Below are 12500 nucleotides of genomic sequence, written 5' to 3'. Positions count from 1 at the left end.
CCCCCCCCCCCAGGTGCGTGACGTCATTTATGTTCGTCCCCTTTGTCTCCCTCGTGGCGATGTTGTTGTCACTTGACACGTAGCGTCAGTTACTCGTGTTTAAGGCTGAGTCGACCTAGGTGAGAGCCAGGACCGGCTCAGATAATCGCTGGCGGTGTTGGCGGCCGCGAGCTAGAATCGAACTTTTGGGGGGGGGGGTCTCTGGCGCAGGGTTCGTAGACGCGGCGCGCTAACCACTGCGCCACCACTCCACAAGACAAAGGTCCCCCGTGTAGCCCTAACAGACTGTAGGGGCAAGTGCTGCCAGCGAGTAGCGGCACCTATGAAGGCGGGCACGGCACACGAGGGGGTGGGTGGCCAGCAACCACGCCCGCCTACCCACCGCACCAGCTACTCATTTGAGGCTGAGTCTACCTACATACGCACGAACCTACACAAACACATACACACACACACGCATACCCATACACACACACACGCATACCCAGACACACACACACACGCATACCCAGACACACACACACACACACGCATACCCAGACACACGAACACACGAACACACACACACACACGAACACACACACGAACACACACACACACACACACGAACACACACACACACACGCATACCCAGACACACACACACACACACACGAACACACACACACACACGCATACCCAGACACACACACACACGAACACACACACACACACGCATACCCAGACACACACACACACACACGCATACCCAGACACACACGAACACACACGAACACCACACGAACACACACGAACACACACGAACACACACGAACACACACGAAACACACACGAACACACACGAACACACACGAACACACACGAACACACACGAACACACACGAACACACACGAACACACGAACACACGAACACACGAACACACACGAACACACACACACACGAACACACACACACACGAACACACACACACACGAACACACACACACACGAACACACACACACACGAACACACACACACACGAACACACACACACACGAACACACACACACACGAACACACACACACACGAACACACACACACACGAACACACACACACACGAACACACACACACACGAACACACACACACACGAACACACACACACACGAACACACACACACACGAACACACACACACACGAACACACACACACACGAACACACACACACACGAACACACACACACACGAACACACACACACACGAACACACACACACGAACACACACACACAACACACACACACGAACACACACACACACGAACACACACACACACGAACCACACACACACACGAACACACACACACACGAACACACACACACACGAACACACACACACGAACACACACACACACGAACACACACACAACAGAGATCCCCCGTATAGCCTTAACAGACTGTAGGGGCAAGTGCTGTTAGCGAGCACCTATGAAGGCCGGAACGGTACACGAGGGGGTGGGTGGCCAGCACCACGCCCGACCGCCTTTGTCTCCCCAGTGGCGATGTTTACACACCACACCAGGTACTCATTTCAGGCTGAGTCGACCTAGGGGAGGCCCAGGACCGGTTCAGATAATCGTCACTGGTGTTGGCCGTGAGCGGGAATCGAACCCGGGTCGCTAGGTTCATAGCGCAGCGCGCTAACCACTACACTACCGCTCCCCACTACACACACACACAAGCGCATACACACACACACAAACACACACACACATTCACGCACACACGCGCCTGAATAAGGGCCGCCTTTGTCTCCCCACCATTCACGGCCACGCGCGCGCCCCGCGCAGCGCAATTGCTGCTCCGATTAGCGCTGTTGGCTACGTACGGCGCGAAAGAAGTTCAACGTACTGTCCACACAAAGATCCCCCGTGTAGCCTTAGCAGACTGTTGGGGCAAGCGCTGCTAGCGAGCACCTATGAAGGCGGGCACGGCACACGAGGGGGTGGGTGGCCAACACCACGCCTGGCCACCTTTGTCTCCCTAGTAGCGATGTTTACACACCGCACCAGCTATTCATGTGAGGCTGAGTCGACCTAGGGGAGGTCCAGGACCGGTTCAAATCATCGTCACCGAGCGAGCGGGAGGGTGAGCGAGCGGGCGGGCGAGCGAGCGGGAGGGCGAGCGAGCGAGCGGGCGGGTGAGCGAGTGGGTGAGCGTGCAGGTGAGCGAGCGGGTGGGCGAGCGGGTGGGTGAGCGAGCAGGTGAGCGAGCGGGTGAGTTAGTGGGTGAGTGAGCGAGTGAGCGGGTGAGCGAGCGGGCGGTTGGGCGAGCGGGCGGGCGGGCGAGCGAGCGGGCGGGCGAGCGAGCGGGCGGGTGAGCGGGTGAGCGAGCGGGCGGGTGAGCGAGCGAGCGGGTGAGCGAGCGGGCGGGTGAGCGAGCGGGCGGGCGGGTGAGCGGGCGGGTGAGCGAGCGAGCGGGTGAGCGAGCGAGCGAGTTGATGCGCGACACGGCGGCAGAGATTGATGGGTGGCGAGTGGGTGGCTGATTGCGTGAGCTGACGGGTGCGAGCGAGTTCGAGTTCGTTCGAGTTGAGGTTGCGCAGCCGGGCGAGCGAGCGAGTCTCTGGAGGTCACGGCGAGGGTTGACCTCTGTCTGGGTCGCTGGGCGGGTGGGTGTCTCGTCATGCCTGGGGGACCCTGCTGGGCATCCGTGCGTGGTATAAGGGGCCGTCCATAAATGACGTCACGCACCTGGGGGGGGGTCAGACATTTGTGACGATGTGTGACGAGTGGGGGGGGGGGGTTGAGGAATGTGACGTCGCGTAAAATGCGCGACTTTAAATCAATACAGACAACACGTTCTACTTAATTAAATAGACTTTGTGTAATACATGTTTTCTCCTACAACATCAGAATGCAGCGCCACATTAAATACGCACTACAATGACAATAGTTTAAAGCGATTTTGAAGCATGTTGTATTTTCAAAATGGAAATATGGTTTTTGGGGGGGGGGGCAGAGCTTTGTGACGTCATATTTGAGGGGGGGGGGTCTGCCTTTTTGTGACGCCGTGTGACGAGGGGGGGGAGGGGGTCAAAAATCGTCCAAAATCGCGTGACGTCATTTATGGACGGCAGCAAACTCCTCCGCGCGCGTTGATTTTGTCTTCAGTTAAATTAAATTAATTTATTTGTATTTTTTATTTCAGCAGGTAAGAACCCTGCTTAGCTATGTACAGCTGTTTTCCAGAAGCGAGCTGGCTATCACAAATGATAGCTCAACGAGGTGGATCATCATCATCACGTGGACATTTCTAGCAGCCAAATACTCTACAACGCGTGGTCACGTTCATTATGAAATGTAGCAGGGAAAACACCGCAGGACACGGAGAAAAATCTACGCGACCAGAGAGAGACACGCAAACTCCAAATATACAGCAGGTATCGTCATCGTCAGGGTCGGGATCGAACCCACGACCTCCTGCACACCAGGCGAGGTAGTTAACATCTCCTAGCCACCGTGATGATGATGAGAGAGAGAGACACCGCAAACTCCAAATATACAGCAGGTATCGTCATCGTCAAGGTCGGGATCGACCCCACGACCTCCTGTACACCAGGCGAGGTAGTTAACATCTCCTAGCCACCGTGATGATAATGAGAGAGAGAGACACGCAAACTCCAAATACACAGCAGCAGGCGTTGGGGTCGGGATCGAACCCACGACCTCCTGTACATCAGGCGAGGTAGTTAACATCTCCTAGCCAATGTGGTGATGATGAGAGAGACGCAGACTCCTAATATACAGCAGCAGGCGTCAGGGTCGGCATCGAACCCACGACCTCCTGTACACCAGGCGAGGTAGTCAACATCTCCTAGCCATCGTGATGATGATGAGAGAGAGAGACACGTAAAATCCAAATATACAGCAGCAGGCGTCAGGGTCTGGATCGAACCCACGACTTCCTGCACACCAGGCGAGGTAGTTAACATCTCCTAGTCACCCTGATGATGATGAGAGACATCGCAAACTCCAAATATACAGCAGCAGGCGTCAGGGTCGGGATCGACCCCACGACCTCCTGCACACCAGGCGAGGTAGTTAACATCTCCTAGTCACCCTGATGATGATGAGAGACATCGCAAACTCCAAATATACAGCAGCAGGCGTCAGGGTCGAGATCGAACCCACGACCTCCTGCACACCAGGCGAGGTAGTTAACATCTCCTAGCCACCGTGATGATGATGAGAGAGAGAGAGACACGCAAACTCCAAATATACAGCAGCAGGCGTCGGGGTCGGGATCGACCCCACGACCTCCTGCACACCAGGCGAGGTAGTCAACATCTCCTAGTCACCCTGATGATGATGAGAGAGACACGCAAACTCCAAATATACAGCAGCAGCAGTAGGCGTCAGGGTCGGGATCGAACCCACGACCTCCTGCACACCAGGCGAGGCAGTTAACATCTCCTAGCCATCGCGGCGCATATTGCATCTGGGCGCGGGCGTGGTTCCCGTTATGGCAGCACGTGGAATCAATCACACGGGGAATGTGGCTGTTTGGCTGCGCGTGTATCTTGTGTGTGTGGTGTGGTTGTGTGTGGGGTGTGTGTGTGTGGGGTGTGTGGCTGTCTGTGTGTGTGTGTGGGGCTGTGTGTGTGTGGGGTGTGTGTGGGGCTGTGTGTGTGTGGGGTGTGTGGCTGTGTGTGTGTAGCTGTGTGTGGGGCTGTGTGTGTGTGTGGGGTTGTGTGTGTGTGGGGTGTGTGTGGGGCTGTGTGTTTGTGGGGTGTGTGTGGGGCTGTGTGTGTGTGGGGGGCTGTGTGTGTGGGGCTGTGTGTGTGTGTGGGGCTGTGCGTGTGTGGGGTGTGTGTGGGGCTGTGTGTGTGGGGGGGGTGTGTGTGGAGTTGTGTGTGTGTGTGGGGGGTGTGTGTATGTGGAGCTGTGTGTGTGTGTGGGGTGGGTGTGTGTGGGGTGTGTGTGTGTGGAGCTGTGTGTGTGTGTGGGGTGTGGGGTGTGTGTGTGTGGAGCTGTGTGTGTGTGCGGGGTGTGTTTGTGTGTGTGTGGCTGTGTGTGTGTGTGGGCGTGGGGCTGTGTGTGTGTGGTGTGTGTGTGGGGCTGTGTGTGTGTGTGGAGCTGTGTGTGTGTGGAGCTGTGTGTGTGTGTGGGGCTGTGTGTGTGTGGGGCTGTGTGTGTGTGGAGCTGTGTGTGTGTGGTGTGTGGGGCTGTGTGTGTGTGCGGGATGTGTGTGTGTGTGGCTGTGTGTGTGTGGGGCTGTGTGTGTGTGTGGGGCTGTGTGTGTGTGTGGGGGGCTGTGTGTGTGTTGTGCGTGGTGCTGGCCACCCACCCCCTCGTGTGCCGTTCCACCCTTCATAGGCGGTGCTACTCGCAAACAGCACTTGCCCCAACAGTCGCTGGGCTACACGGGGGACCTTTGTGTTTTCCAATGGGTGTGTGATGCCTCTGTATGTGTGTGTGTTTGTCCGGGTGTGTTTCAGCAGAGGTGTGGACTCGAGTCATGTGACTTGGACTCGAGTCAGACTCGAGTCATGAATTTGATGACTTCAGACTCGACTTGGACTTGCATAACAATGACTTTGTCCCACCTCTGTGTTTCAGATCTGCCACGTGATCGAGTCTTTAGCACCGTACGCCCCACCACGATGCCTCCAAGGTAACAACATCATCATCATGAGCCGTGGTCGATCTACTGCTGGATGAAGGCATCCTCCTTCAGCAATAGCCGTCTCCACTGTGAGCGAGCGTGCGGGGAGCGGTGGCGCAGCGGTTAGCGCGCTACGCTACGAACCCGGCGACCAATACCCAGTGACGGCTATCTGGCCCTCCCCTAGGTCGACTCAGTCTCAAATGAGTAGCCGGTGTGGTGCGTAGGTGAACATCGCCACGAGGGAGAGACAAAGGCGGTCCGGCGTGGTGCTGGTAGCCACCCACCCCCTCGTGTGCCACAGTGCCGGCCTTCATAGGTGCTCGCTACTCGCTAACAGCACTTGCCCCGACAGCCTGTTAGAGGCTACACGGGGGATCTTTGTCTTTTCTTGTGCCGGTCTTAATTGTGGGGGAGCGGTGGCGCAGCGGTTAGCGCTACGAACCCCGGCGACCCGAGTTCGATTCCCGCTCACGGCCACCACCAGTGACGATAACCTAAACCGGTCCTGGGCCCTCCCCTAGGTCAACTCAGCCTCAAACGAGTACCCGGTGCGGTGTGTAGTAAACATCGCCACTGGGGAGACAAAGGCGGCCGGGCGTGGTGCTGGCCGCCCACCCCCTCATGTGCTGTGCCGGCCTTCATAGGTGCTGCTACTCGCTGGCAGCACTTGCCCAGTTTATTATGGAGGCTACACGGGGGATCTTTGTCTTTGTCTCTGTGTGTCCTCAGGATCTGCAGATCCGTCTGACAGGCTGGGCTGTGAATGGGTGAGTACCTCCTCATATCACCATGGTAACGGTGGTTGGTGGTGATGATGGTGGTAGTGATGGTGATGCTAGTGATGGTGGTGGTGTTGATGATGGTGGTGATGTCATGGTGGTGATGATGATGTTGATGACGGTGATGGTGATGTTGGCAGCCTGAGTTTATGGTGGCGATGATGATGGTGGCGATGTTGATTATGTTGATGGTGGCGGTGGTGGCGGTGTGGGTAGATGGTGGCGATGTTGATGATGAAGTTGATGATGGTGGCGGTGTTGATGATGTTGATGATGTTGATGATGGTGGCGATGTTGGTGGCGGTATGGGTAGATGGCGGCGATGTTGATGATAAAGTTGATGATGGTGGCGATGTTGATAATGTTGATGATGTTGATGATGGCGGCGGTGTTGGCGGTGTGGGTCGATGGTGGCGATGTTGATGAAGTTGATGATGGTGGCGATGTTGATGATGATGTTGATGATGGTGGCGATGTTGATGATGGCGGCGATGTTGATGAAGTTGATGATGGTGGCGATGTTGATGATGATGTTGATGATGGTGGCGATGTTGATGATGGCGGCGATGTTGATGATGTTGATGATGGTGGCGTTGTTGATGATGTTGATGATGGTGGCGATGTTGATGATGATGTTGATGATGGTGGCGATGTTGATGATGGTGGCGATGTTGATGATGTTGATGATGGTGGCGATGTTGATGATGGCGGCGATGTTGATGATGTTGATGATGGTGGCGTTGTTGATGATGTTGATGATGGTGGCGATGTTGATGATGATGTTGATGATGGTGGCGATGTTGATGATGGCGGCGATGTTGATGATGGTGGCGATGTTGATGATGGCGGCGATGTTGATGATGATGTTGATGATGATGTTGATGATGGTGGCGGTGTTGATGATGGTGGCGGTGTTGATGGTAGCGATGTTGATGTTGGTGGCGATGTTGATGATGGCGGCGATGTTGATGATGATGTTGATGATGGTGGCGATGTTGATGATGATGTTGATGATGGTGGCGATGTTGATGATGATGTTAATGATGGATGGTGGCGATGTTGATGATGGCGGCGTGTGCAGGCGGCGCCGTTCAATGCCAGGAGGAGCAGGAGAGCCATCTTCGCTCCCGAGCTGCTGGTATCCGAGAATCAGCGGCCACCGTTTCCACGTCGCATCGGAAAGGTCAGCCCCCCACCCCCCCTCGCTCTCCACACAAAACTCAGGGTGGTGTAGTGGCGGGGACGGGGAGTTCTAACCACTTTAAAAAAACCGGTAACCGTTTTGAGAACCGAACGTCGAGCAACGAACGCAAGCGGTCCGGGGCACGCGCGCGGACGTACAAATAACACTGGTCAAAAATTTTTTTTTTCTGGCCTGGACTTTTGCAGCTGTTTTAGACTAATTTCAGGGTGCTGATTCCAAATCTGATCTCAGATTTGCTCTATCACATATCAATTGTATGCAATCGGCATACCCCATTTTCATTGATTTTACCTGAAATTAACTCCGTCACTTATGATTGCAAGTTGTTGCGAGTCAGTGACTGCTTTAGTGTTAAAATATGGTGCTGTATTTTTAGGATAGTGTGTTTATAATATCATTTTATGTAGATATCCACATTTATTTAATATTTTTCTTCTGCAGTTTTTATTGAAAATGCAATTTTTGATATCTCAAAAACCTGATGTGATGGACAAAACCTGATGCCAGATTTCGAATCAGCACCCCAAAATTACCTTAAAACCGTTGGAATACCTTAATGCAGAACAAGTGTGCTGACCAGTGATATCATCAACATCCCTCAACAACTTCGAGCATAGACTACGGGCACGCCTGATCAGCAAAACTACCCAGTAGCCTCTCCTCCATGGAGCCTAACTCAAGCACAAAGATCCCCCATGTAGCCTGTAACAGACTGTAGGGGCAAGTGCTGTTAGCGAGCACCTACGAAGGCCGGCACGGTACACGAGGGGGTGGGTGGCCAGACAAAAACCGATGCCAGATTTGAAATCAGCACTACAAAATTACCTTAAAACAGTTGGAAAACCTCATGCCAGAAAAAGTGTGTTGACCAGTGTCATCCACGACGTAACCACACGGGGCCTTTTTTGGCAGCGTCGAAGTATGAAAAAATCAAGAGCAACTTTTACCCCTTCCTGGCAATGATCCACGAGGCCATTCCGACCCACCGACTCATTCTTCGCAGTTAACGACCGTGCCGTCCACTAAGATCCCACCAACGGGCCGCCCGCGTGTGTCGGAGAGCCGGGAAATGAAGGGAACCTGCAGGGGGTAAAGGGCCCGTACTAGGCAGGATGGTGGGTGGATGAAGGCCAACTTGAAGAAGTGAGTTTCATTTTATTTTAAAAACGGTGCCAACGACTCGGATTTATCGCGTCCGCAAGAGCCCGGCCCACCCCTCGTCATGGTTACGCATTGAAACACGCGTCTGGAACACATTCCTGCGGAGGGAGCTGGTAGGAACGTTGGGTTGCTTGGTCAATGGCCTGCAGGGTCAACGGCGGCGTGGTGTATTCCGCAAATATGGCCGACTGTGAGGGCGGGCACAAGCCGGCGTGAGTAGGTTAAACGTTGAGTTTTATAAGGGCACCACGGGGTGACCAGCCTCTCCCCACCCAGTCCCACCCCTCCAACCCCCCACCCAGCCCCACCCTCCCCTCCCCACCCTCCCCACCCAGCCCCTCCCCACCCTCCCCACCCAGCCCCTCCCCACCCAGCCCCTTCCTCCCCACCTAGCCCCTCCCTGCACGACGGACGGACGGACACAATAATCTCCTGTGGGCTGGTGTAACCAGGAGGTTCCTACCAGTATTATTTTAGATATCTTTGCTTTCCAAACGACGATATCATCCACCGCGTTTGAGCTGCCATGTGCGGTGGCCAGGCCGCTTCTGAATAACAAGCAGACAGCTCAATGGGGTCTTACCTGGTACGATAAGAAAAATGTAGTTAAGTTTTATTTGTTTTTATTTTTATAGTTTTTATTTTTTTACCTTTCCTATACTTTGCACTCCTGTCGTATTTTTGTATTGTTTGTTGTTGTTGTGTTTACGCACGTACACACACGCACGTACACACGCAACACATGCACACGTGTGGGCACGTGCGTGCGTGTGTTCGTGCGTATGACGAGCCTTGCCGCGGATAGCGCAGCCCGCTCAGCAAGATTTGTGGTACGCACATACGCACGCACGTACCTACGCGTGCGTGCCTGCCTACAAACGCACGCACGCATGTACCTACGCGTACGTGCCTACATACGTACGCACGCACGTACGTAGCTACGGGTGCGTGCCTACATACGTACGCACGTACGCACGCACGCACGTATTTACAGGTGCCTGCCTACATACGTACGCACGCACGCACGTATTTACAGGTGCCTGCCTACATACGTACGCACGCACCTATGGGTGCGTGCCTACATACAGTGTTGGGGCGGTGGTGGCCTCTGTTAAACGACGCGAGCGCGGCGGGGGCGGCGGCGTGTTGGTTCGTTTAACGCGTTGGCCCGATAACCAACGAGGCGCGGAAACGTTTTTTTTGAAACTCGCCCGAACCTCCCGTGCCACCCCAGGTGTGGAGGTCGAGCAACGCGGAGGACGGCCACAGGTTCACGCTGTCCGCGTCGGGCAGCATCGAGGACCCCACCCGGACGTTCTCCATCGACGCGACGTCGGGCGACGTCTACGTGCTCCGAGCCCTCGACCGCGAGCGCAACGCCACCCACCAGGCGCGGCATCCCCACGCGTCGCTCCTGCTCCTCCTCGTGACGCCCTCCTCCTCGTGCCCTCTGCCGCTTCTCGCCCCGCGTGATTGGTCGTCAATTGTTTAAGCGCGACCTCTTGCCCGTGTGTCCTCCGTTGCTACGTCTCCGCCCTCTGCGGTTCTCTTCGTCAATCTCAATGTCCTCCAATCTCAATGTCCCATCTCAATGTCCGATCTCAACGTGCTTCCATTTCAATGTCAATCTCAATGTCAAATCTCAATGTCCCATCTCAATGTCCTCCAATCTCAATGTCAATCTCGATGTCCTCCAATCTCAATGTCAAATCTCAATGTCCTCCCATCTCAATGTCCTCCAATCTCAATATCAAATCTCAATGTCCTCCAATCTCAATGTCAAATCTCAATGTCCTCCCATCTCAATGTCCTCCAATCTCAATATCAAATCTCAATGTCCTCCAATCTCAATGTCAAATCTCAATGTCCTCCCATCTCAATGTCCTCCAATCTCAATATCAAATCTCAATGTCCTCCAATCTCAATGTGAAATCTCAATGTCCTCCCATCTCAATGTCCTCCAATCTCAATATCAAATCTCAATGTCCTCCAATCTCAATGTCAAATCTCAATGTCCTCCCATCTCAATGTCCTCCAATCTCAATATCAAATCTCAATGTTCTCCCATCCCCCCCCCACATCCCCCACAGCTGACGGTGTCGGTGATGAACCGCTCGGGCGTCGAGGTGGAGGGTCCCACCGTGATGCTCGTCCACGTGCTCGACCAGAACGACAACCGCCCGCGCTTCCAGCACGAGCCCTTCCATGCGCAGCTGCCCGAGCACGCGCCCCGCGGTGACGCGCGCACTCACACACACAGACAAAGGTTCCCCGTGTAGCCTCAACAGACTGTTGGGGCAAGTGCCGTTATTACATATGTCTTTTCGAACTTCTTTCGCACCGTACGCAGTCAACCGGAGCTTATCGGAGGTGCGATGGACGCATTCGCGTAGACAAAGCTCTCCCGTATTGAGATTGGACATTTTTTTATCGGTCGAGGGAATGTGCCTCCCCCCCCCCCTGCACCCCCTCCGCGTGCGCAGGTCACCACGTGATCCACGTGGAGGCGGATGACCCGGACAACCCGGAGACGGGGAACGCGGAGCTTCGCTACTCGCTGGGGCCTCCGCGCCCGCCGCCCGCCAATCGCTCGGCCGTCAGCTTCGCCATCGACCCCCTCCGTGGCGACATCACCACAACCTCTGACCCGCAGCTGCTCGACCGCGAGGTGCAGTGATTGGCGGGCCCGGCGGTCGCCCTTGGCGGCGATCGCGGCGGCAACGGGGGTGGCGACGGTGACGTAGCCTTGAGGGCCGTTGGAACGCCAAAACACCACCGCCACCACGATAAGGTTACGATCCTTCGGTGGGGGCTACGGTGAAGTAGAAAAAATAATTTGCCATTACCTTCTTCTTGGTTCTTTCGGTAAAGTCACGTAGAAGGGAAGTAATAAAATAATAAAAATAAAACATAATAAAATAATTCTCACGACGTTTCGGCCACAATGCAAGCAGCCGTCCTCAGGTGAAAACCAGGTCTGTCGAGGCGACAGCGTCTGAATGAAACAGCACAGACGGCTGCTTGCGTTGTGGCCGAAACGTCGTGAGAATTGTTTTGTTATGTTTAAATTTGTATTATTTTATTACTTCCCTTCTACGTGACTTTACCGAAAGAACCAAGAAGATGAATCCCTGCAGTCACGAAAGCTTTAAATCGAAATTTGCCATTACCGTTAAGCGAAAAAAATGCGAGAAATAAAGTAAGAGCCGGTTGTCCCGCACAGATACAGAAGTGCGACGCGAACTCCACAACGGCCTTGCCCATTCCCGATGCCGACCTCACACACCGCGCAGATATTAACCAGGACGGCCCGCGCGGCCGTTCGCCGGGCTCCGAACCGCGAACCCCCCCCACCCCCCCTCCTCCCAACACGCCGTGACAGCGTCCACCACGCCGTCACCCTGTCTCCCGACCCGCTCCGAGTGCAGGCGCTGGCCACGCTCACCTACGAGCTGGTGGTGAGCGTGTCGGACATGGCCGGCGGCGACTCGGGCCTGGTGAGGAGCAGCACGGTCACCGTCACCATCGCCGACATCAACGACAACCCACCCGTCTTCCACCCCACCACGCGGGTACTGGACCTTCACCCCCGGAGACACCCCGGGGACACCATGGGGACATCCCCTCCCCTCACACCGTCTCCTCCTCCTCCTCCTCCCGTCTCTCTCCCCATCTCCCGTCTCGTGTGTATCCCCTCGTCTCC

At 55.0% G+C, this 12500-nt stretch overlaps 1 protein-coding gene across 1 annotated transcript in view; it reads left to right on the top strand.

Moving 5' to 3' along the window:
* Positions 1–5407: 5407 nt before the first annotated feature.
* NUDT19 (nudix hydrolase 19) overlaps positions 5408–12500 on the top strand; it is a 19656-nt gene continuing 12563 nt past the window's right edge. Inside the window, exons 1-8 of the mRNA XM_061575978.1 lie at positions 5408–5435; positions 5605–5659; positions 6383–6420; positions 7514–7615; positions 10032–10187; positions 10888–11032; positions 11281–11465; positions 12226–12369. Coding sequence (XP_061431962.1) covers positions 10903–11032; positions 11281–11465; positions 12226–12369 — 459 coding nt within the window. The 5' untranslated portion in view covers positions 5408–5435; positions 5605–5659; positions 6383–6420; ... (1 more) ...; positions 10032–10187; positions 10888–10902. The remainder of the gene's footprint in view (positions 5436–5604; positions 5660–6382; positions 6421–7513; positions 7616–10031; positions 10188–10887; positions 11033–11280; positions 11466–12225; positions 12370–12500) is intronic.

This window comes from Lethenteron reissneri, chromosome 60, assembly GCF_015708825.2.
Source record: "Lethenteron reissneri isolate LAM-NWPU_2019-01 chromosome 60, ASM1570882v1, whole genome shotgun sequence".
NCBI classification, from domain to species: Eukaryota; Metazoa; Chordata; class Hyperoartia; order Petromyzontiformes; family Petromyzontidae; genus Lethenteron; species Lethenteron reissneri.
This window is presented reverse-complemented; position numbering and strand designations above follow the sequence as displayed.